The sequence below is a fragment of the Paralichthys olivaceus genome, chromosome 4, assembly GCF_024713975.1.
Source record: "Paralichthys olivaceus isolate ysfri-2021 chromosome 4, ASM2471397v2, whole genome shotgun sequence".
Classification (NCBI taxonomy): Eukaryota; Metazoa; Chordata; class Actinopteri; order Pleuronectiformes; family Paralichthyidae; genus Paralichthys; species Paralichthys olivaceus.
The window spans coordinates 6,888,113-6,914,592 of NC_091096.1; the positions used below are offsets into that span (position 1 = coordinate 6,888,113).

The window sequence follows — 26,480 nt, forward strand, 5'->3', positions numbered from 1 at the left end:
ATTTGTGTTATTTGACATTAACACCAACTAACTGTGGGTTTTGCACTGTCTGTGCCTTTTGACAGTCTTAGTATCTGAGTGGTTAATCGTTTGGCACCAGGAATAATTTGTCATGACCACTATCCTCTTTATTAAACCCATCCCTTCCTCAGAAAATTCATTTAATGAACCTCAAGAATCATTCCAACTTTTGTTAGAGCATAAGTGACTTTTTTCACGCTTGATAATTAATGTTCATTGTTTTTACTGTTAAATCCACATTAAACAGCAGAGAACACAACACTTTAGTATGTAATAGTCAGGGGTTGGTTAACTTGGCGTCTGTCCTCTTTGTTTCCATTTGTCTTAGATTAGAGTGAGCACAAACAAACACACACACACACAAAACTCCTCCAACAAAGTCTCTTGAGTTATTCTTTATTTTCACTTACAGACAACTTCATTAAACACAACTGAACATTTAGTGCACAGCTCCTCCCTTGTTTTGGTTTTGAAAGATGCAAAAAGTATTTCCCTTATCCTCCTTTTACCTGTTTTTACATTAGGAATGACAGTCATTTGAAAACTATGTGGGAGAATTATGGAATCTAAACTCTTATTGTTTACTGTCTTAAAGTCTAAATGAATGCTTCCGTAGTTCCTTGCAATCAGATGCTCCGTATCAATAAACATCAGTATCAACAACTCTCATAAATACACAAGAATCTGTGACGTTAAGGGGGATACAACTCAAAGTTTCCTATGAAAAGGCGGCAGTTTGTGACATTTGTGTATCCAAGTACATGAACTAGAACATTTTGATTATTTAGCTGTTAAGCTAGAATTCTGTATTAACAACACACTAGCCTCAAAAAGCTGATTCAATGTCAGCATAGTTAGCAGTTTGGAAGAAAAATGAATAAACAAGCCACAAATTAACGATCACCACAAAAGGACAAACAGCGCCAAGAAGTGATTTTTGAGGAACATATATAATATTACTATGATAAAAGATAACTAATATTTTAAACTGACTACATGGTGTCAGTTAATCTATTGCCTTAGTAACTGTTGCTTGTAGCAACAGTGTGTTCAATTGACTAAAATCGGAATAAAAAAAACTACAGTGAGACAGATGAATGTAGTAGAAAACAAACTCCTGTATAATAATATGTAATCAAGGACAACATTCAAACCATTTCCACAGGTTAGGTTTACATGACTAAACAAAGCTAAATAGGACAACAAACGTCTATCATTATGATTTCCATGATATCCTCTCTCTGTTGCACACTAGGCCTTACTGGAAAAGATTAGGAAGCAGGACCATTTGTTAGAATAACCAGGAAAGATATTCTTTTCTTATACAGCCAAACGTCACGTCTTAAGATGTCCAGAAAATATTTAACAGGAGATACAATAAGTCAGGTCAAGTGATGCAATTTCAAAACACGGCGTGAGTAAATACTGAAGATGAGTTGGCAGGTCATAAAAGCAGATACAGGGTGACTGTCCTAAATAGTTTGGGAAGTTGATCCAAACAAGTCGTAAAACTAAACCTCCTGTATGAATGTAGTACATTCAATCTCAATATAGTGTCCCCAGGTCTCCTTAATAATATCATTAAATACAAATACACCACTTTAACTAACACCATGTTCCCAATAAATAATACTTCAAATGTTATACACCAGTGACCTCATGTGTGGTGTACCATGACCGAAAACGTATTAAAATGTATTGTGAGAATTACAATCAGCTCATGTTTCCACTTTCAAATCAAGAGATTCAAATTCACAATCACTTTTGTACAGGACCTGCCGAAGCACACTTTAGGTCGAACAACATCTTGCAAAAGGACTGTCGATGAAAATGAGCTTCTCAGCCAACTGATTAATGTATGATGATTAATGTATCGTACATTGTCCATTTAAAATAAATAATAAAGTTCAGTTAGATTAAAAACGAAACCAGGACTGAAAATAAACAGCTGTCTGGAAACCTCAGGCAGTTGAGTTAATTGTATCTGCTAGATTGAGATCGAGATTGGTTCATCAACAATGAAACACATCATTCATGTTTTATTGATAAACCTGAGTGGGTCACACTCATCATTCAGAGTGTCTATTAATCCGCTGCACAAAGTAGTCCCCTCCTGTATGTGCGCGGAGGACTCTGCCTCCTGTGGGCGGGTCTCTGCAGGTTTACAGGAAACACGAAAACCAGGAAGTAGAAAGTTTGTAGAGATTTGTTTGTGTCGCCAAACTTTTAATGTTTAAGATTTAACTTTAGACTTTAGAGCCCGGATAAACACCGTGTTCCAGTAACACAGGTGTACACTTCACCTTTGGGGTCCAAGGTAGGATTTAGTTTAGTGATCTTTACTTTTTTTTGACGCGTTTATCTGCTTTAAAATAAAAACGGATAAACAAGAACTTAAACTTCAGGAAACACCAACAGAAAGAAAAGTGATTGTCAGTGTTTGAATGGAGGTTTCTGTTCAGAGAGGTGATATCAATATCCACTGAGTGTAAAACATGGAGGCGCAAAGGAAGCTGTGTGATTGATGATGTTCTATACATTGAGTCAACTATATTTAGTTCAATGACGATTGTTGCAACAAACAAACATTTAGCTTAAGTTAATTCACAATCATTGTTTTACAGAGGATGTGGCATTTAATCAGCTCTATACAAAATATTTGTCACATATCAACTATTATTAATATTATTGCATCATCATTACCAGTCTATTGTTACTGTTATTACTATTATAGTTAGTAATAGTAGTATTCGTATATAAAACACATACTGCAAACAGTTTTTATTGTGAAAGAACTGTATGAATATGAGGATATATGATGTCTACAGCAGCTTATATGCTGTAAGAGATCATTTCACACTCACACAAACATCTTGCAGAAGTACAAATGAGGAAATATCAATGTGTATAGTATGCATGCGTCTATTACTTACTTCTGCAGTGTAACGAGTCGTTCACCACAGTGCAGAAACTAAAAGAAAAACACAGGGATTCAAAACATTAAAGCTGATTCCAATTATTTTAAGTGGCAAAGTCACAGAGTGTCAATATTAAAATAACAAGACCCTGAAAATAAGACAGAAAGGTGGATCAAATATCAATTTTATTTCTAATGATTTATTTTTACATGTGCTTTTCCAACTGTGAGGAGTCAAAATGTCATATACCAACTACCTGCAATTCTATTGTCTATCCTACAATTGGCTAATATTAGGAGATTCCACAGAATAAATCCTCATCACAATGGCGAAGTTGCATCCCCATTTATCATGTATTCGCCGTATTTTATTATTTATGCTGGTGTGAGCTTCACAGAGCCACTAGTGTGACTGAATACTGAGTTTTATCCTTGATGTCTGTTGTGTTAGTGTAGGACCAGCTGAGGAGGCCATGAATCGAGTACCCCTGCAACAGCAGCAGAGCTGTGGGTCCTGGGAGCTAAAGGAGCGACTGGGAACTGGAGGCTTTGGGAATGTCACAAGATGGCAGAATAAGGTACACAAGCTTTACACTTTTAACGTTGATAGTAGACTGCATGACTGGAAATTCCTCTGAGATGCAGAGTTTAATGAACAAAGATTGACTGTGCTCAGATAAAAGATTACTTGAGTCACCCTAGCATTCCCCAGCAGACGTCAGCAACATCATTGCCAGTGCAATGAACCTCAAAAGGAAAATGTCCAAAATATACATTTTGTCAGGTAAAGGTTAAAGTTTTTTTGTCTCACAAACTAATCTTGTAACTTTAAAGTGCCATCTTGAAAATCCTTTTACCTTCCTACATTGAGTTCAATTTGCTTATGGTTAGGGTTAACCTTAGTGAAAACTCAAATCACTTGTTTGTTTCACAATTCTCTGTTAAATTAAATATTCTAATAATATTCTTAAAATTTTCCATGTGAAAATGACGAGAGTTTTTTTTGCGGTTCGCTGATATTAATGTTGTCAGGTAAAACCGTGATAAAAAAGGTTTAAATAGAAATTTTCTAATCTAAATGATAAACTGTCATAAACATAACCAAACATAATTTAAAGGAGAAGTTCGGTTTTTTTCAACCTGGTCCTTATTTCCAGCATATGAAGGTTTGGAGTAACTTGGAGTCCTTCGGACGCTTTTTGAAATAAGAAATAAGAAAGAAAAAAAAAAACGAACCTCTCCTTTAAATAGAGAACTCTGTTCTTGAGAATTTTCTTCTAATTTAAGAAATTTCCCCTGCCTAAGTGTTGAAACCAGTATTAAAGACATCAGTCCAGGAAGTTCGATTTTCACTACAGTAGAAATAGTTTCTATTGTTAGGATTTGACTGTAACTCACAGGATGAGAGTCAGGGGAAACCATGGGAATATGAACACGCCCGCTTGGTGGAGCTTCCTCTTCCTCACTATAAGAAGCATCATTGGTGTTGTTACTCACACTCAGGTCCAACTCAGAGCTTCTATTGATCCAGGCAGCTTGATAATAGTTATCAAATATAACATTTTTTTTATTTTTTATTTTTTTTATAAAGACAATCTCTGTTGACAGCTGCTCTCAGCAGCTGCATTTCTCGAACATTATTAATTTCCGCTGTATCATTAATTTTGTTCTACTACTACACTGTGCTAATCATCAGTGCCACTCCAGACTGAGTAATGGAGGAAATGGGAAAATGCGGGAAATGAAGAGGGCACTGCTGTGGTGACTAAACTTCCTGAATAGGATGTATCCAACAGTATTGTGGATTATTATTAGTTTACAGGTCAGATTATAGGAAATGGGCTTAGTGCCTTTTCCTCTATGATGCCATGAGAACCAGTTAATGACATGTCCCTATGTTACTCATCTTTTTTGGCATCAATAACGTTAAATTCCCAGAGCGCGTTTGGTGCCTTGCAAACAATGGCGTCACAATTTATGTGAACTCCCGTCTCTCTCTTTTATCTATTATCTGTTAATCATCAAAAAGAAAACAAAGTTTTCAGTCAAAATGGACATACAAAATTAAAACATTTATTTTGGATTTAAATTGTCAAAAATGTTATCTTTGTATGGTAGACATTTGACGATGCCAGAGTGACTAGGAAATTGTAATGGGTGTGTATGTGCGTGTGTGTATTTTCAGGACACGGAGGAGCAAATCGCTATAAAGCAGTGTCGTCAGGAGCTGAGCAACAGAAACAAAGAGAGATGGAGTCTGGAGATCCAGATCATGAAGAGGTGAGTTACACTTTCAGTTGCATCAATGCACATATGAGACATGACACAATATTCCTGTGCTATAAACATATGGAAGAGTCAAGGGGTTCCCGGCTGAGTGAGTCCAAACAGAGATCCATAGTCCAAGGCTAAGGGAAGAGGGAATCTGGGGAGGGTCCAGGTGATTATTGTGGAGCTTGTGATACTGGCAGGCTGAGAAGACTGTGTGACGAGCGGGCAGGCACCAAAAGATAAGGTGTACAAAGTTGTGAGACTGGTAACCTTTTGGCCAGAGATTGAATACCACACATTTTGGCAAAGAGGTAGTGATCCAGCCTGTCCTACACCGTAGTCAGGTGTGGAGTTGATTTCCTGATGAGGAGCAGGTACGAAGGCAGATTGGTGGGAGGAAACAGAAAGTGGTGGTGAAACCCAGCCAGCAGTGCACACCACCAGGAGGAGAAAACCAAGCAGGGACAAGTATCCAAACACAAAAATGTCATAATCCTAACACACAAATAAAGAATGTATGTCTCTGTCATTCACAGTTTTAATCTTACAGAGGCTTTCAGGCAGTGACGTTATGTGTTGACATCATTCAAATCAATCTCTTCTGTGACCTGCAGAGAGTAAAAAGTCCAGATTTACTCACTGTTTTGTTGGTTTTTTTTGTTTGATTATGACATTTTACTCTGTTAACTGAAAATTCATGTCTCTTCCTCCACAGTGATCCACCTTAATGTGTGACACATTTGTTACTTCAGCTTGTCTGAAGAAATTGGTGATTTCCCCGATTCGTTTTACCATCTGAACTTCTTCATACTTTGCCGTAAAGCTTGTTCTGGCATGTGAGAGACGAAGAGGAGTTTTGGTTGACTCACTGTGGTGTATTATTAGTTTGACATTTATGTACCCGTCTGTGACACTGGTTTTCTCAAAATACAAGAATTCAATTTGTATCCTGAAATAGAAAAAAAATCACCAAATAGTTAGAACATCATGGAGTCTGGGTTATTCTGGTCATGTGGTGGTTATTTCTGACTGGCTAATGAGCCGCCTCCTCATTGTACTCTGGTTTGGTGTGTGTTTTATTTCCACACACGTCTGTGATGTCTATTAGCACTTTCAGTTTTGGTGTTGGGTCACTGGAGTTGGATCACAACTCATGCTGGGTTTTTTATTGCCTGTGAAATGTAAGATTTGTGTGTTTTTTTTAACATTTGTTGGTGCAACCATGAGTATAAACCCCCTTCTTTTCTAATCCCAATTTAACAAGTGTGTTGTTTTCAGACTGTCACAACCGCAACTTTCCCGTGCACCCACGCTCAACTCGTGGAAGAACCACAGGGCAGGGGACACATACATGGCAACCCACCATTATATTATTACAGCTACTTAACACAAGATGGTAACATGCACATACACTTAAAAACACATCCCTCTCACAGTGTTTTTGAGTTGTGACGTGTTTATAGAGAGTGAAATGTGTCTGCTGAATGTTTAAGCCTAAAACCAAGAAAGAAAAACAATTTGTTTATCCCACAACCTCATGCAGGTTGACATTTGATCGCACTCTCTCAAACTGTGACTCTATCCACTCTTCAAAATGTTTTTAATTAATCCTCAGAGAGACAGAACTAAGATAAGAGAAACATTTTTCACATGAGATCATACGTACAGCACTTAGAGAGGATCCTATGGTAACACAAACTGACTGTTCCACTTCTAATCTTGTGTAGATTTATTTGATGGTCATTAGGCAAACACCCCAGTTATACAGAATGATGACTCATTATTAAAGTGGAGATTATCTCTCCCTCCTGGTGTTGAAGCTGTTGGCATGCACTGATCAAATGTGTTATAATGTTGTGGTTTCAGTGTGAATCAGTTTTTCCGCTGGATCTGGAATCAGTTTGAATTGTTATCTTTAAATTTCTCTGTTTTTTGTGGGTGTTGCTTTGAAACGATCAGAAACACATTGTTTCAATCAGTTATGTAAAAGCATAAAATTAGAAACAGTCAAAGTTATTCAGTAGGTCAAAGGACACAGTGAGTAGGGTGATGTCTTCAGTTTTTAAGTTTGCACATAATTATGAAAGTATGACATTTTTTAGACACAGCAAAGAAGAAGAGATGCAAGAAAACAAAGTGTGCATCTGTGAAAATTGATAGATTTTGTTGATTTATAAAAGTCGATTCCAAAGCGGTCATATGAAGGGCAAAATACTAAAAGAAACATTTGCTGCATCAAATCTTCCTTTTTTCAATGTTTACTTTCATTTCTTCATTTGTCTTGTGATTTTCCAGATAATGTGACCGATAACAATATGAGACATTGTGCAGCCTCGTTGACTAATTTCTGCTCATCTTATCTCGCTCAGGTTGGATCATGTTAACGTTGTGGCAGCCAGAGAGGTTCCTGAAGGAATGCAGAAGGTGGTGGCCACCAATGACCTGCCACTGCTGGCCATGGAGTACTGCCAGGGAGGAGATCTGAGAAAGGTAAAATTGTGAGATAAACTACATCATTAAACACATGAGTACAATCTTCAATTCTTTTATCATAAAATTTTAAAAGAAATTTAAAATGTAAAAAAAGATCAACGTGTTTCAGAGTAGAAATCAATTCAGCCACATCACAACTTAAAACATAAATGTCACTTTTGCTTATAATGTTTTGTATTTTACTGAATTTAAGATACTCGGGCGATTGCTTGCTGTTCATTCTGGAGGAGAAATCTAGAGCAGGTTTAAACAAACTGTGTGAATGTGTGCAGCCTGAGGCGTTGTTGGTGCCAAGCTGCCAGCAGAAGAGGAAAAAGCCAACCATTACAAACCGCAGTGTCATAAAAATTTCAAAGCATCCCGGATGGTCAAAAAGTAAGCGGCCAATTTGGGGGCAGATTGGAAAATAGCACCATCCATTTTTGTTAGGCCTGTCACAAGTTTCCAGCAGCAAAAATATGTTTTTTAAAGATGTATAAAAAATGCTCCTTAAAGTCCGATCAGCAGAACAAAATTACCTTACGGAAAAAAAGCTGATGTCCTGTCCTCCGATGTGCGTCAACTCTTATGAATGTTTTATAGGCAAACAAAAGAGCAGAGATTTCCCAAACATTGCTAAAAAAGACAGATACATTTTTTTCCTCCTAGGATTTATATTATACAAGTATCAAGTGTCTGTGTTTATGCTCTCTGCAGTATCTGAACCTCCCGGAGAACTGCTGTGGACTGAGGGAGGGCTCTGTTTTGATTCTGTTACGTGACATCTGTGAGTATCAGCTTCAACATAACTGTAATTGAATCTTTAATGTTGTGCACATATTAGAGTGAGAGATCGATTGAATGAGCCGGAAGTGTGATTAGTTTCCTGTAGTATGGTCATCATGGTGACCACTATCATGATGTCACCAATGACCTTGAACCCCAACCTCTTACTCACGCCAACGCAGCTGCTCAAACGCTCACAGGTTTGCGTCAACGATCGGACACTCAAGTACGAGCGCTTGCATCAACAAGACATTGTATATTACATGCTGTATAAACAGGTTGAAGAGAGGACACACATGGTAGCTGTCACACATGTCTAGAGTGGAGAGTACAGTGAGATGAACACGCACGCACGCACGCACGCACACACACACACACACACGCACACACACCAAAACACGCATATGCTTTCACACAGAACAACCTTTTCCTGTTATCCACTCGTGGACATTTCCTGATAATGAGTGATTCCCTTTAACTGCTCGACTACAACCACAAGCTCACACTCACACACTCATACACACAGTTACATTAAGTTCCCCTAGGGTTACAAGCTATGTTTCATTGAACCCTCATTGCCAGCACACATACTAGTCACTCTGACGCAAGTGAGGTGACATTGTAGTCTCAGTCATAAAGTAGACTGTATCTTCAGTTGCACTAGATTAGGTCTTAGGTATGTGTATATACACAAGGCTTATCCTCCTATGAGTGGAATACTTATCACTGCAGAACGGTGAGAGGTTACACCATTACACCAACATGCCAACAAGCCAAAACATCTGGACCACTCCCTGGTGGCTATCCGCAGTATAGGTCATAAGCCTAGCGTGCTCCTTGTTAGTAGATGGGGGAGGAACAAAATAAATGTCATAGTAAATGTTTGAAAACATTTTCTCATAGAAGGTTCCTGTCAGTTTAGTTGGTTCTTGTCACACCCATGTTTGTGTGTTCATATTTCCAGTAAGTTTTCGAGGCTAGAAAAACGAGGGGGGGGACATTATGACTGAGAGCTGAGATGAGCTGAGACAAACTGTGATTGGTCATGCATGTGTATAGGCAGGACCTTGATAATCACTGCTGCACAGACTTCGAGTCCACATAAACTATTAGGGGACTTTGTATTTGTGACGCTGATTATAAATAACCTCAAACATATCTTTGGCATTGCTGTACGACAATATATGTTCTTTATATACACTTTGCTTAATGTTGCCAGTTTTTCAGTCTATGTCACAGTTTAATTGTTCTATAAATTGAAGTGTATGTAAGTGGAATGCAGGCAACACTCTCATTTTCTTTTCACTATTGTTTCCTTTGTTTCTTCTCCCTGTTCTTCCTCAGCTTCGGCTCTGACCTACCTCCACAATAAGAGGATCATCCACAGAGATCTGAAGCCAGAAAACATTGTGCTGCAGCAGGGAGAGAAGAGAGTGAGTTAAAAACCTTGTGAACCATCTTCTTATGACAACTACACCCAAACCACAACAAAGAGGTCATATAAAGAATTATTTACTTCTATGTGGGTTATGTGGAATAAGTGCAGGGGACTCGTCTTTCTCACATCCACATGTTAACACTCACCAGTTAAGCAGAATGTTGCTTCACTGAGTATTTACTGTGGAAAACTGAATCCCTTAACTTATGCTGGCAGTTACGAGGCTGCCTTGACCTTACCTTCCTCTGTGGGGCCCCCTTCTATTTTGTTATATAATAAATCATGTCATTCTCCAGCCTGTAACAAAGGAAAATGAAAAATGTTATAGAACTGAGGCTAGACGTATTAAAGAGGTCATATATACATGTTTATGCTCAGTGCTGTGTTTATAGTTTATAGAAATGCAACCAAACTAATTTTATCTGCAATAAGTTAATAGTTTTGCATGAAGACAGCAAAACCAAGACACAGACATGAATTTCCTGGTTTAGATTTAAAGGACAAATTGTCAAACTGTTCCTTCAACTCATTTATTTGTTTACAGTTTGCTAGTAACATACACTTTATACTTTCCCCAAATTTCAGTTGATCCACAAGATAATAGATCTTGGCTATGCCAAAGAGCTGGACCAGAGCAGCCTGTGCACATCATTTGTGGGAACTCTGCAGTACTTGGTAAGTCTTGGACATGAATTCCACATAATTTCCCGTCTGTGTACTTGACAAAAATAACTATACCTGGTGCATGTTCTTTCCATGTCTCAGGCTCCAGAGCTCATTGATAGGCAGAAGTACACAGTCACTGTGGACTACTGGAGCTTTGGGACGTTGGTGTTTGAGTGCATTACTGGATTTCGTCCTTTCTTACCAACCTGGCAACCCTTTCCTTGGTAGTACATTTTTTTCCAACAACTTCAGGAACACTTGCTTTTTTACCTCTGGGATTATAATCTATGTTTTATAAAAAAAATAAGAAGAACAATAACATTTGTTAACATGTTAAGTAATGATAAGCTTATTTCCTAATGAGTGTTATTGTTACGTGAAGGAATTTTGACACACAATGAATAACTTTGAATACAAAAATAAGCAAGAGTTACCAAAGCAAAGAATTGCAGGATATGTAAATTGTGCCAACTGCAATGGCCCTGGTGCCTCAATAAAATTATATAACTCCACAGGGGTCTGGGTTACATAGAGGAAAATACTCTCCTATTATTACAAGAAATGTTTTCAGGTCAGAAATCAAATTGATGATTTGTACGCTACAAAGACTCCAAGCCTCATTTCTAGATCTTTTGTCTCATATAATCCATCCGTGTCATTTTAGGTACAATAAACTGAGGCTAAAGGAGGATGATGATATTGTTGTCTATGAGGCCCTCTCAGGGGAAGTCCGCTTCTCCCAATGTCTGCCCCAGCCCAACAACCTCAACAGGTGGTTTCATCTGTAACACACATACACATAAAGATGTCTTTAATAATCTCGGCCTAATGTGATAACTGTTGTTTGACAGTCTGTTGCTAAAGAAGATGGAGAGGTGGCTGCGGCTGATGTTTAAGTGGTCACCTCAGGAGAGAGGCAAAGACCCCGAAGCTACGCCCAGCGACTGCTTCTCCCAGCTGGAGATTATCCTGCAGCTCAAGGTTGATTAAGTAATTCATTCATTTATTCTTTCACTTAGTCGATTTCCTCTGTGGACATGTTGTCGTTTTGTTCTGTTGTTGAAAAGTACTCAGACATCACTGCACTGATGTTGACATGTTTAAATAATGTCAAGAGTTTACATCTTTGAATCTGGGATCCAGCATTAAACAAATGACCTCATGGGCTGATGGTGCAGCTGTAATTAAATGTAAAGTTTAGAAGAGTTGCCTTTAAAGGGATTGTTCACCCTTTTTTATTGCTTTAGACAGTATATAAAAATGGATGACACATCTTCACTTCCTCATTGTATCCAGAAAAAAAGCTAAAATATCCTGAATATGAACGCCACCATCTTGCACATTTGAGTCTGTGCAGTAACAGTTGGGGGATGGGATCTAAAATGGCAGAAAACTTCTTTGATAAAAATGTATTTGTCGCGTACTTTGCCTTTTAAGATGATCCATGTCCCATCCACTGACATGGAGGAGGTGGGATTTATGTCCTATACTGCTGCCAGCCACCAGATGGCAATCAAGGTGGCTTCCCTTTTGGAGAGCTGTCACGTCGTCCATCTCTATGTAAAGTCAATGGCTCTGACCAACACAGTTACTTGTACTGTCTTCATGTGCTTTGTCCTTCTCCTTTCCCTCAGCTGGTTCATGTCCTGAACATGATGTCCGCTAAGATCCTGATATACTCGGTCTCGGACGATGAGACTGTGGCCGACCTGCAGCTGAGAATAAAAGAAGACACTGACATCCCTGCAGCCAATCAGGAGCTGCTGCTGGAGGCGGGATTAGTCTTGGAGCCTAACGGACTGGCCACGCAGTGTGCTGTAGATTACAGAGTAATATTTAACATAAACACTGTACACATACAATATTCAACAACGCATTGTGATAATGGACTGAGTCATAGTATTATTATGTGTATACCTATGTGTCTGTAGGAAATAGATGGCCGACGGACAGACTTGCCTCTGGTCTTCCTGTTTGATCGCTCTTCTTGCAGTTATGAGCCTCAGTTTACTCCTCGCACCCTCCCAGAAAACATCCGCTTTGCCCGTAAGATTGTTTTTTCTGTTATGTTTGCAATGTCTTGTTTTGTGTCATTTAGTTCAGTTGAACGTGCTTTGGTGGAAGTTTTACATTGGGTTTGTGATAAATTAAGTAAATGAACATACAAAAGTTTTGGATGTGGACAAATTATGATCAATACAATAAATTGCCACAAATCAGCACAGGACTATTTGCTCCACATTCACTAATAATACAAAGAGAAAATTAACATTAGACAGATGCAAATTCTTTAATATCATTTATAGTTGTGACGTCGAAATTGTTTTTATATGAACCATAAATTTGATCTTATCTAATTCTCTTTTAATTTAATTTCTCTGACGCGAAACTCTGACTAAACACTGATAATAAGTGAACATCTGTTGCTTATCTCTAACTTTTGTGTGTGTGTGTCTTTCTTTGTCTCTGTCTTTCTCATAGAAACTAATCCCATGCACCCTCTGGCTTACAGCCCTCTGAGGAGGACTTGTGGCCAGGCGTGGCACACCATCTTCTCCCTGAAGGAAGACTGGCAAAGGCTGCAGCAGGGGCAGAAAGCTGCCATGTAGGACATACACAAAACTCTCACACACAGCAGACACGTGTATGAACTGATTGATAAAACAAACACATTTCTTCTTCTCGTTCTTTCAGCATGAGCCTGCTGAGGCACAACTCCTCACTGTCCAAACAGAAGAATGAGATGGTGTCCATGCACCAGAGGCTCATGGCCAAGCTTGACTTCTTTACCACCAGCCTTCACATAGACATGGACAAATACCAGGAGCAGACAGCCACCGGGATCGGTATTATATCCAAATATATACCAAAACCTCTTAATCGATAGAAGGGAGTTACATTAGAACTGAGTTTAAACTAATGTCAGTAGCTAGAACAATTCAGTTTACCACTGACTAATGAGATTCTTTTTACATCTGTAGCATCAGAGAAGCTCCTCTGTGTGTGGAGGGAGATGGAGCAAACTGCTGCCAGCTGTGGTCAGGTAGAGTGTGTGTCTGTGTGTCTGCGTGTGTGTCTGCGTGTGTGTCTGCGTGTGTGTGTCTGTGTGTGTCTGTGTGTGTCTGTGTGTGTCTGTGTGTGCAAAGAGTATTCACTTTTGCTGTAAAAAGACTAAAAAGTGTGTGTGTGTGTGTGTGTGTGTGTGTGTGTGTGTGTGTGTGTGTGTGTGTGTGTGTGTGTGTGTGTGTGTGTGTGTGTGTGTGTGTGTGTGTGTGTGTGTCCAGGCCAATGTGAGTGAATTGGAGGAAGAGATAATGCAGCTGCAGCAGGACATAGTGGATGTGCAGAGGCAGCCCTGGAGGAGTGGAGAGGCCCTGGACACATTGTAAGTCTGAACCCAATTAAACTTTAAAAGCAATGAAAACAACAGCTTTGTGATCCTCCATCATGCTCACGTCCCTGCTTTGGTCCTCAGAGAGGGAAAGGCGATGGAGCTGTTCCGCAAACTCAGAGAGAAACCCAGAGGTTTGGATTTGTTCATGCTTCCGCTCACTTTTTACTTAACAATCGTTATGGTGTTTCCATTTAAAAATAAACCTCCTTCTTTCTTTCCTTTTCCCGTCCTTCTGCTCAGACCAGCGTTGTCCAGGAGACAGTCAGGACGTGGTGCGCCTGGTGGTTCAGGCTGTGCAGTTCTACGAGAGGAAGCTCAGAGACTTTTACACACACCTTAGGTACTCGCACACGAAACATGTTTAATTTTTGAACAGGCCTTCTTAAGACTTACCAATTAAGTTATTGTGTTGGGAAAATTTGGGTTGAAGAACTGAATGACACCTGAAAAGCTCAATAGTTGCCCCGCGTTAACCTTCTTTTTGACAATGTGCATTTGTATTATTAAACATGATGTTGCCACAATACTAAAACTTACTACTGAGGCTGTGTAGAGCCTCTGGAAGACATATTTTAGAATGTCAAAAGCAGAGATGTGACTAATAACATAACACACAAACAGTAGAGTGAAGTATTTATAAATCTGTGTGGTCTAGACACAGCCCTGAGACAAGGTCTGCTCAGGCTGAATAATGGAAAACACTGATTAATATTTATAACTGTGTTGTGATGGCCAAGTGCAAATGCTGACGGATTTGTAACATTTAATTTGATTGTTTATTATTGAGTTTAAAAAATCACAACCCTTTATTAATGAAACACTTCATTGAACATTTCACCATCACATCTGTGGGTATAAATCAAACAGCTTATTCGTTATCCGTAATAACTCATAATAAGCAGGTACATTTCTTCCGTATTGAGCCACTGTTCACCACTGCCACACCACTGTGCGTGTTTGGCAGTAAGACCGCCGTGTGTCGTCAGCGTGTGATGGAGCTGCTGCCGAAGGTGGAGGGCGTGGTCCAGAAGATGGCCGAGAGCGAGCAAGTCCTGATGAGTCTGCAGGAGAAAAGACAGAGGGAGCTGTGGAACCTGCTCAAAGTCGCCTGTGTGAGGACTCACACACTGCTCACACACACACTGATCACACACACACTGCTCACACACACACTGCTCACACACACACTGCTCTCTTTTAAGGGTTGATTCCATAACCTCTTTGGTGGAAGTAATAATTATCATCGGGAAGCCGCAAGTATACAGATACTGACAAGTTTCAATAAACTCAAATTAGGTTGAATTTAGCCATTTCCATTTCCAATGACCACTCTTGTTTATTTCTGCTCCAACACTCGACAGTGATTCATCCACTTTAAAAAAATCTAGACGTCAAACATTGAAATGACAAAAGCTGAGTCGATTCTACACAGTAACCTTGAGAACGTATTTCTCTTCCATAATAAGCAGGTGCTGTGTTAACTAACAGAAGAAAGTGCATCATCTTTTCATCTTTTCTTTTGTAGAGTAAAGTTCGCAGCCCAGTGAGCGGAAGTCCTGATGGATTACGAACCCCCTCGTCGGTGCCTCCTCTGCTAACCCCAAGACAAAGTTTACAGCAGTTGTGAGTGCGCTTACACACACACACAAACACACACACACACACACACATATATATATTTGTGTATATATTCAGGGTGTAAGAATTATTTTTCTAATATATTATTATGAGCTACATAAAATAAACATTCCTTGACATTTCACTGAGCCACGTAAATATTGGCTCAGGAAGACACAGCGTTGAGAATTCTTCACATACTTTTGGGGGTTGTCAACACTACTTGAGTCAAAGTTGTGGGAGTCGTCTTCATATACTGATGATCACCAGAACCTTTGCATGTACTGTATAAACATGGATTAACTCTAATACTATCATGAGTAGCATCTTCATGAGTCAAACCTTGGTTGTGTCTGCAGAGATGAGTCTCTGGTGGAGCAGAGCAGAACGTTTGAGAGTCGACTGCAGAGTTTGCTGCACGGCACCATCCAGGAATCAGAAAACAATATGGAGGTTTGTCCTCGCTCAAACACACACTCACACACACACACTCACACACAAACACACAAACACACACACACATACGCACATGACTCCCTCAGCTCTTATTCTCATTTTGTTTTGATGTGAAACAGCTTTAATTGGTTTTCCTGACTTATGTGGATGACTATTAAAATCAAAACCCTTTGTTTTTGCCCCAGATGTTGAGTGAGTGGACGTGGCTGAACGGAAGCCAGAGTTTCTCCAGTGATCTCTCCTAAGTTCAGTTTCGTTCATTGATTGATCCCGTGGTGCTGTGCTGCCTCTGTGTGGATGGGATGTCTCACTACACAAACATGTAGTGCCAGCCGTTCTGTCAATGTGAGTGAAGTAATAATGCAATAGCTCTTGGCACATATTTGCTGAATGGGATTAGAGAATAGGTACATCTGTTCACTGCCGATTATCAGAGCACTGAAGCCAATTATTACTGCAATAATGATTCACATCAGAGAAACTTCTAATATAGTTATTTATTTTCCCATCTGTAAGTTTAAAAGAGTCATTAAATGAGTTGGGGTAAAATTGCACCTCAATATGCACAGTTATGATTTCATCAGATGAGTGTAGTGTGTGTAGTTAAACTTAAAATCCCAATTAGAGTTTGAGAGTTTTTGAAAATGTCCCAGAAATACATTTTAACCACACATTTATGTATTAGAATATATGAATGTAAATAATGTGTTGCAGTAATCTGAAATATTTCCATCATCTTTATTTGAAAAATACTGAATTATTTTAACTTTTGCACATCAATCACAAGTTAAAAAAAAATATTTCAGTAGTATTTTAAAGAAGTGTTTTTATGTATTTCTTAATGCCGCATTTTTTTTATTGCAACGTTTATTTTCACTGAACATCATGTAAGTTTATGAGTAATTTGAATGTGAATTTTGTTTGATAACTATATTGGGGTTTGACACAAAAACAGGAACATCAGCACAGTTCAGTATCGCTGCAGTAGTTTCAAGAGATGCAAAGTTTTTAATGTGACTTAATGTTTGTGAAGACAACACACACATATCCCGTTACTCTCTTGGCCTGGTTCAAGATGGTATAAAGTACAAATGATTTATGTAAAACATAACTTTTGATTTAAAAAAAAAAATGTCTTTAATGATTTAAAAACTGTCAAATGTATTGTAAAACTGTGAAAACAGTTTGTAAGTTAACTAGATTTATGCAGTAATGGCCTTTATCCTCATTACATTTAAGTCTGTATTTTAGATAAGACTGCTACAGCACAATGTTGTACAGCTGCATCATGAGTTTTGTCACTTAAACATTCAATCTTTATCCCAACTATTGTCAGTGGACTCAACTGTACATCGATAATTCAAAGTGATGAGAGATGTTACATCATCCTGATGGTTGTTTGTGTACATACTGTTAGGATTGTGATGGTGTCAGAATAACAGAATGTTAGGCGACATTCCATTATTGAATTTTCAATCTTGAAGACAGTGTTTTATTTTTCTGTAAGTGACGTCTTGTACGATTCATTCCAGTTTTTATAAGGATGAGGCACAAGTTCTCCTTCCTTTGCTGTTTCATGTCAACCAAAATAAAAGAAACAACCATTAATATGATAAAGTTTTACATTCTTTATTCCATCAATTCAATAAAATTAGATTGAGGTCCTTGCTGACTAACTTTCCTATACAAAGCACAGCACAGATAAAGTGAAATGTAGTGGTATAGGTTGAACGGGTACAGGACACAAAAGGTGATGACAAGGCTCAGCCCTTTTTACCAAAGAGGACCTGAAAAAAATCAATGTTTTGGCAACTGAAGCGTCACAGTTTCTAACTGCGTCACTGAGGTCAAATGGTCCAGTCAGTCCACTCAGTCTGAGAGTGACCGGCCGCTCTGTGTTTTCTGCTTAATGCTCTCCAGCCTTTGTTGTATCTGTTTACAGTCACTGTACTTGTCAATAACTTCCCTCAAGCCTTGAAAGCATGCAACAACACCACAACATACCAAAACAAGCTTCTTCTAATAATCGTATTCATGTCTGAAACACAGAATATATCTAAACAAAAATACGTGAACACGGCCAAAATAAGAAGGGGCCTCATAAAACCGGTCATGAGTAGCACATTATTCAGAGAATGATTATTTTTATGATACATATAACATATGGGACCTGTAAGTAATGCAACATTTAAAAATAAAGCTTGCTTCTTTAAAAATTACAGTACTGGAGGTCTTGGAGGCTGTTTGGGGTTTCAGGGTTAAGGCCAAAGAATGTGTGTTTGTGTAAATATGTGTGTAGCACTCATCGTGCAGGGAAGATGTGTTTGTGTGTCGCTGAGTGGACCATTGTGTTGTTGTCACGTTTGGGCTGTGTCTTCTTCTCTTGCGTTGCTTCCCTCTCTCTCTCCTCTTGTCCGTCCTCCCACTGACTCTTTTACGCCTCAAGCTCGAAACCCATGCCCACTTTGTGTCCGCCGCCGTTTACGTTCTTCCCGTCGATCAGACCTGAGAGCGTGAGCTTCACTCCTGCAGGGAAGAACGGTCAGATCATGTGAAGTAATCGTGCTGATGCATTACAGGAATCTAGACACTTAAAAAAGCAGTTAACAAACCTGGCCTGAGGGTTTGTGTGTATCCAACTCCAACGAGGCAGGCGTTGTTCACTTTGGCCTGTGAGGAGAAACCAAACAGGGACGGTGAGGTCAAGTCGTGACCTCTCAAAACAATGTTTTGCCTTTTTGAAAGGGTTAAAAATGCTTTTAAAGAGTCTTTTCAACTTTGTCATTAATGTTCACTTCCCTGGTCAAAGGTCACAGTGGCCTCACAAAACACAAGGTCTAATGTCTCCAAATTTTGACAAATGTTCACTTGGACTAGGTTAGATTTCAGTCACGTCACAGTGACGTCATATTATTGTGAATGAACTATGAGGGGAACACCTGGACGGACTGAAGCTGCACTGGTTGGTGGAGGCATACAACAGCACGGCGGTATTTCCCAGTTAAAATCTTGTTCTAGGGCTTTTTACCTGATATCAGTGATTGTGACTGCTGATGATGCTACTGAGAATTTTCACACCAGACGTTTAGAAGTCAGTTCTTACAGATAGGGACGCATCATTGTCCAGCTGGTATTTAGCCCCGATTCCAAAGCGAGTGTTGTTGCTGCCGGCTGTCCAGGCCAGATGCACCGCTGTCTCCAAGTTGCTGTTCACCTTTTGGTAAATGGAGCCACCAAACTCTGTGCCGTCATTGCTTAAATACAAAAGAAAACACAAAAGGTAGAGTTGAGCAGCAGTGGGTATTACTCTGAATGTTTCATCCTGGGGAAATGCTTCCTCTCTCGTGGCTGCCCTCATCCACTGCATCACTTCCATTTCCTGCCTCTCGTCACTGTGATGTGGTGACTCACACATTGGTAGAAAGCTGAAAGTCTCCGGCCTTGTATCCGAGGGCAAAGTTGTTCTGAGTCAGTTTGGACTTGGCGGTGTCAAAAGCCAACTGGTAGCCAGCGAGCCAACCCTCGTAGCCCAGCACAGCAGCTCCGTGGATGGTGGGACCGGCCATGTCGAAGTCCAGGTCACAGCCCATGTTGACATATTCACGCTTGTAGCCAGTCTTCAGTTTGGCACTCTTCTTCCTGCAGATGGAATAACAACGGAAGGAAAGAGGGGAAATCATTTAGGAAGAACTGCATAATTAATATGTTTATAATATGCATTTATATTCACTTTGCTTGTAAACTTATTGAAGACATTCGAAACTACTCAGTGTGAAGAAGACTGCTCTTACCCGGTGTTGGGCACAAATGATGTGTCCAGAGCGAGCTTCAAGCCCTTCGCCAGCTGCAGAGAGACAAACAGGAGACACAGACTGTGAGATAATGTTTTTATTTGAGGTTATGAACATTTTTAATAAGCTAAGTAAAGTAAATTCCTGTCATTATATTTAATACCTGGTCCTCCATGGTGATTTCTGTGGTCAGAGTGTTGTCTGTGTTCCATTTCTGGTTGAAGCTGAGGCCCAGCTCACTCATCTTGTACTTGGTCTCCAGGTGACCGCCGGACTTCCCCGTGTCTGTGTTGTTGGAGCCGGAGGTGGCGAACTCCTGCGGGTAAGAGAGGGATGGAGTAATGAGATGGAGGGGTTGGGGGGGGTGGATATGAAAAATGAGGTGTGAAGGGAAGCAGAGAGGCACGTTGCTACATTACAGCCCAGCTATCAAAATAAAAGTAGAGAGAGTGAAAAAGCATTTAGGAAAAGAGAGGAAGGGGAAGAAAAAACTAAGATGAGGGGAAACGAGCATTTTTTCTCTGCTGTTCCTCTGCCACACAATCCGTCTCCGGTTTGTAGGACTGTTTATTTATTTAAGATGGAGATGTGAGTTGAGAAGGAAAACTGAAAATAGAGTCTGGACTGCGAGGGAGAGGCAGGTTGTGACTGCATTTCAGGATCAGTGCTGTTATGGCTGCAGCAGTCGGGGGTAACGTTGTCACTTGGACAAATTACTGCTGCAATGAAACACTTGGCGGAAAGCCTGCACACACTGTCTGCACACAAACATCTTAATGTGTTACCCTGCAGTGCCCCTGTGTTTAATCATTACATATGTGCACACACACACACACACACACACACACACACACACACACACACACACACACACACACGCACTCTCTCTCTTACCATCTGACAGGAGCATCCAGAGAGGAAGCAGAGAAAAGAGAAAATAGATAAAGTTAGGTAGAACCACACAGAGCTTACATGCGGTGATTTCACCGGGAAAAATGAAAAGCAGAGCGACGGAAAGTGGAAACCTGTGAGTAAAATCATTCAGTGAGGTTTGAAACTTAATGCCAGCTTCATTATGGTTTTACCATGGCAACAGGTTTATGGCAAAACATACACACAGCAAACTAAAGCACTTTATCCACATCAGGATGTTGCTTGAGAAACAATAGTTAGGAGGAAGCTTTTTGAGTTACTGACTCTGTGAGTTAGACTGATGTCAGGTTGCAAACACACGACATGAACTGCTGCGAGTCTATGAGTCATCCATTTATACCAGAGAACGCTGAGAGAAAGGCCTACACGAGAAATTTAAACACTTAAGGCTCCCAGAGACTAAAATAGTACTTACAACACCACTCTGGGACTTGGTCTTAACATCCAGCTTCAGAACTCCGTAGCCTGGGAAGAAAGAAACATCGGAAATTAAAAAAAGAAAGGATGGAAAATAACAGCATGGCTCTGAAACAGCTGCAGTGAAAATAAACAGCTTGACTTCAAAGTGCCACAGAACAACATAGATTTCTCTAATATCAGTCCTGCTTCATCCAAAACATTTGAAATAAAAGAACTGTATAAATCTGATGAAGTTACCAAAGCCCTTGTTGAAGATGTCTTTGGCAGATTTTCCCAAGTCGGCGTATGCAGGAGGGACAGCCATTGTGCCTGAGGAAACACACATGTATATACTGTTCACCTTTATTCTCAACAACAGAAAGAAAACTCAGACAAAACTGCATTTGACTGATGCACAGTCAAAGGGAAACTCCAGCAATTTAGTAATGCACTTCCATGAAGCTGCAGGGCTTGCAAGAAAGATGCAGAATGTGCAGCAGAGGCTAGAATATCCTGACTTTAGTGCCAAACTCCAAATATGCTGGAGCCTGCATCTCCCATAATGCATCATGATAGCATCTAAACACCCACACCTTCTGCCAGATTTTTTGTTACACACATAGTCAGAACTGAGACAACCCTGTCTTAGAGGACATGGTTATATATATATCTGTATTATCAAAGTGAGAGCAGTACTGCCCATTAGATTAGATGATCGATGGAGTGCCCCTCCAAATCAAAATTCTGCAGACAGTCACACAAAATACATGGAGCTTTCACTAAGCAATGCAACTCAGCCAGCACTGCAGAGTTCCTCAGTTGGGGAAATGTGTTTTAATTTTAATAAAACCATGTATGTTGGCACTATTTAAAATGAGAGATCTACCTTAATGTGTCTCCTGAGGTTATAAATAAATAAATAAATGCTGATGACGAAACCCAGGCTGTCTGGAGAGGACCTGTCTGGGTGCTTGTGATATCCTGCTTCTGTCCTCCCCCTCCATCGTCCATGTGAAACCTATCGATTGCCTGGCAGCTCTCCATTAGCAGGCAGCAGAGCTTGTTAAACTAATGGGACTCGCTCTCTTGCAGGAAATGTTAATAAGCAAATACTGTAAAAAAAAAAATAAAAAAACACTGAGACACCAAACAGAGAAACTGTGCTTAAACTTAATATTAAGAACGTCCTCATTATGTTCTGCTTATAATATATTATATTATATATATATATTATAATATGTAATATGTACAAAGTGTAATGACAAAGTGTGCAAGCCAATGCAGTAGAGATAACGTAAGCAGTAGCAGGTTTGGTTAGTCAGCAAGTACGAGTCCTGCAAACCACTGCACTGCACCGTAATGTGTTCAGTCAGTCATCAGGGTCCCCTGGGTCAGTTTGTGTGGAGGGGGGGTAGTTCTGACAAGGTGACTTTGCAGGAGCATTTAGAACATCCTGCATTCACTTACAGCCTAAACCTGGGTTAATGGTTTACTACAAGCTTCCCTTCCTTCTCCTGCGTCTCTGTCCCCTCTGCTGTTAATCTCGATCGTCACATCTTTTCTGCAGAGGTTGGAGAAAAGAGGGTGAAGCAGCTTCTATCAGCAGATGCGTCTCTGATTGACACGGTGCAGATGATCAACGTGTGAAAAAAGACTTCATCATCTGCAGGACGGTGCAGCCAACGTGCAATCCAGGGACCCTGATGATATGTAATCTCTCTCTATGAAAACACAACCCCCCCACTCACCATGCCCTTTGGGTGCGTGGTGCTGACATGTCACACAGTGGCCTTTGTTCTCTGCCTGCTTGCCTGTTGCTGTCGTGTCCTGCTGCATCACACTCCCCACTTCTTTCTCTGCCATGTCTCTTCAGACGAGGGGAAGAACAAGAAGGGACAAATGATAAACTTCAGCTAAAGGTCCCGTTCTGTTTAGACAGCAACGGAGCACACTATGCAGGCTGCTCTGAGAATGGCTGTGATCGTCTGCGTGCTTCCTTCGCATGCAGTCAGACCCCAAATATTGCGTCACTCTGTACTGTATATGTCAGCAGTTGGAACACTTGTACTTTGTGCACTGTATTTGAACAGGATAGGACCTGTGTGCAGCCCTCGTACGACACGGAGAGATGGCGTCTTTATCAGACAAAGGATACTGATTAGCTGCATGAAAGGTACAAAACGATGAGCTGGTGAAATACTGAAGTCCCTGTGTCCCTTATACAAGAGCACAGTAAGCACAACACATCATAAACCTGTCGTCTGTCCTCAGCATCTGTCCACCAGTGTTACATAACCAGCACCTTAAAGTACAATGTCATTCACCTCTCGCTTGTCATGTACGTGGACTACATGAGCAGAGTCCAGTGCACAGCAGTTTTTCTTTAGATTCATCCTGTACACTTTAAGAGGAGGTGTAGTCTAAATATGTTTAGAAACATCCTTAGCTCTTATTAATGAATTCATTCACCAGTAAATCTTTTTTTTTGGCTGCATCAGAAACAAACAACACTGATGAATCATCAGCGTCAATGTTATTATGGTGAAATTGGAGCAACATTATGGTAAAAGGTTTTGTTCTCAACCAACTGATGACTGTCAGAGTATTACACTGCAGTTTTAGAGCTTTTCCACTGAGATTCATTATTAGAAAAATATCAATTAAACCAGTTGTAAGTTCAACATTAACAAACAACATAAGACAATGTGCTCACACCTTTCGTCAACATCTGATTCAGATAGACACAAACACCTGACATCCAGTCACAGTGCTTGTCACTAAACCCGTCCGTCTCTGCTTAGTGTCGCTCCTCATCTCTCAAATACTGAGCCGCTGTGTGCCAGCTGACCTGCACTTTACTGACCACTGGACTGTCTCAGTTATTTCACTCCTTCTCAGCTCTGTACCCTCTCACCTCCTCCAGCACAACGTCCATTTTTGACTCCTTCCCTCCGAGCCTTCGTCCCTCAATCTCTATATTTAGCTCAGGTGAACATGACACTACAACACATGTGACCGGGTTTCAAACATGTGTCCTTATCCAAGTTCAATCTGTTAAAGCTCTTAGAAGCATCGGTGTATTTCTCTGTATTGTACACTTGTATTCTTCACTGTTCTGACTCTAACCCTCTTTCACTACACAAACACACTCCTGCCACTCGTCTGCTTGAGCTGCAACCACATGGCGGCCATGACTCTGCTCAGAGGTCAAACTTTCACAAATCACTTGTGTCCAAAGAAGAAGTTCAACATCTTGGTTTCTGAAGAACAAAGAGTCATATTTTCACTCTTACATAAAAACTAAAGCAGTGTGTTCAATTATTTTACTTTAAAAATGTCTAATCAATCACGAGAATTGGCAAAGGTCATTCATCTTCATCTATAAAATATGATTTCAGCAATTATTGTAATATGTATTCAAGAAATGTCTAGTAGCTTTGATTTAGCCACTTAATTTGACGACTAGTGCTAGACAACATTCAAAAACTCTTCTAATTTTATTTTCTGCTTTCAAATCTGTGAAGCACTTGATTTTTGAAAAGCACTATATGAATAAAATAAATCAGCATTTCAGTGAGAATAATAATTTTGACATAACATTTTCACAAAAGATAAAAAGAAAAAAATAGAGAATGTCATTGTCTTGGTGACGAGGGGTCTTTACTGATCAAGAGTGTTCCCTTAAGTTGTATGTATATGATTTATAGGCTGCTGAACGCTTAAGCATTCATTGATGTGGGACACATTATTACATTTATCAAAATATCTTAAAGAATCATTCAGTCCTGTTGAAGACGCTGATGATCGAGCCCTCGTTAATGAACAAACACTCAACATTAAACTGTGTAAACAGGCAGTTACCCAACCCTGGCTGAACCCTCTGATAACATGAAACCAGGGCCAGTGTGTGAGGCGTGGAACTGGAGGAATGTGCGGCTGTGAGATAAGTACAAGTGCAGTCAGGTTACACCTTCAACAATTTAAAGCCTGAATGTAAAGCACATGATGAGGTGACATATTTGTTTCATGTATATGTGAATGAGAGATGAGAGACACTTCCAGTCCACCTCAGAGAGTATGACAACCACTGCTGTTGTGTGTGTGTGTGTGTGTGTGTTTAAGGAGGCATGGGTCATTTAATACTTGTTGCATCATGCTGTCTTGTTATTTATGAGTTTTTCCAGCCAGGAGACGGTCTGGTGGCCGGATTTCTTAAGTAAGAAGATCAGTCACCACATTTACCTGTCATTTATTTTTAACAGGTAAAATAACAAATTTCCTTTTGTGTGATATCCATTCTGGCAATTCCTCTCCTTTATTTTCAAATCAAAAAACACTGACTGGTGTCAGCTGTAACTTTTGTAGTTATCTGTGTCTAGTCTGGCTTTTTTCTGATTGTTGTCTTTTGTACTTTTGCATGTTTGGTCTGTTTTATGTGTGTAAGTGTGTTGATGTTTTGTTTTTGTCTGAATGTTGAAATATAAATATAAAAATTATAAGAAGAATGAGAAATGAATAATTGATCTTGTCCATCCAGGCTGACCTTGATGTTTTACTTCCGTTGTGTGAGTCACTACCTCCTCGCTCATTGCCTGGTAAAGAGCATGCGTACAGGAGACAGATCAAGATAAAGATCCCTGTTATGTGTCTGCTCATAAACCAAACTGTTTCAACAAGATTTATGGCATCAAGTCCTCCCGTCCTGTCAGTGGATGACGCCTCTGTTCTTCCACTGTGTGCATGACTACCAGCACAACACCTCTACCTTTCTGTTTCACACTGTACACAGTCTATGAACACATAAGAAACGTTGCAGCAGTGTTAAACTTTACAGGAAATAGGACCCCTTATTAAAAACAAATCCCCTCCACTAGACTTCTGCATCTATATATATATATATATATATGTATATATATATATATTCGTTCTCAGGCTGTTTGAAGGTGTGAGATTCAGTGAAGTAAAGCGACATACAGGCCTGAACTGGAAGTGAAACCCTTCTGCTGCTGCTGCTGCTGCTGCTGCACCCCCACCCCTTTATGTGTGACTCACATATTCTAGTAGTGAAAACCAGAAATGACAGCAGCTAAACTGTGGAGCAGATCAAACCATGAGACTATAACTTGTTTAAAATAACCGTAAGGTGAAGTCAGTGGGCTCTTACCTGTGTCAGAGGTTCGGAGGGAGCAGACTTGGTGGAGGCTGTTCGGCTGCAGCGGAGAACTGAAGGAGAAAACAGACACACTCACACTGAGCAGGCGCAACACCGAGGGCTGAGGGCGGGGCCGTTGTGTAATAAATTACAACAAAAAATAGTAT

General features: G+C 40.0%; 2 protein-coding genes across 5 annotated transcripts; one reads left to right on the plus strand and one right to left on the minus strand.

The window, feature by feature from the left end:
- Nucleotides 1-2,161: 2,161 nt before the first annotated feature.
- ikbkb (inhibitor of nuclear factor kappa B kinase subunit beta) lies at nt 2,162-17,655 on the plus strand. Of its 2 annotated transcripts, none has more exons than XM_020099249.2 (22): nt 2,162-2,338; nt 3,390-3,516; nt 5,124-5,218; nt 7,579-7,699; nt 8,399-8,468; nt 9,812-9,900; nt 10,491-10,580; nt 10,671-10,795; nt 11,236-11,343; nt 11,423-11,552; nt 12,206-12,400; nt 12,503-12,617; nt 13,053-13,176; nt 13,266-13,417; nt 13,553-13,614; nt 13,856-13,956; nt 14,047-14,096; nt 14,206-14,305; nt 14,930-15,077; nt 15,491-15,588; nt 15,942-16,035; nt 16,224-17,655. In XM_020099249.2, exons 2-22 carry the CDS (start codon nt 3,412-3,414, stop codon nt 16,281-16,283), a joined length of 2,232 nt encoding a protein of 743 aa, XP_019954808.1. In that variant the 5' UTR covers nt 2,162-2,338; nt 3,390-3,411; the 3' UTR covers nt 16,284-17,655. The 2 variants fall into 2 exon arrangements, with proteins under 2 accessions (XP_019954808.1, XP_019954809.1); XM_020099250.2 differs by having other exon boundaries at nt 2,180-2,338; nt 3,395-3,516.
- vdac3 (voltage-dependent anion channel 3) lies at nt 17,652-26,429 on the minus strand. 3 transcript variants are annotated; one of them, XM_069523030.1, is made up of 10 exons: nt 26,326-26,416; nt 22,910-23,026; nt 21,420-21,491; nt 21,178-21,227; nt 19,993-20,145; nt 19,830-19,882; nt 19,450-19,677; nt 19,142-19,292; nt 18,651-18,708; nt 17,652-18,564 (listed from the first exon to the last, which is right to left on the minus strand). In XM_069523030.1, the coding sequence occupies exons 2-10, from the start codon at nt 23,022-23,024 to the stop codon at nt 18,473-18,475; spliced, it is 972 nt and encodes a 323-aa protein (XP_069379131.1). In that variant the 5' UTR covers nt 23,025-23,026; nt 26,326-26,416; the 3' UTR covers nt 17,652-18,472. The 3 variants fall into 3 exon arrangements, with proteins under 3 accessions (XP_069379131.1, XP_069379132.1, XP_019954815.1); XM_069523031.1 differs by having other exon boundaries at nt 21,420-22,722; nt 22,910-23,028; nt 26,326-26,410; XM_020099256.2 differs by lacking the exon at nt 22,910-23,026 and having other exon boundaries at nt 26,326-26,429.
- Between the last annotated feature and the right edge of the window lie 51 nt (nt 26,430-26,480).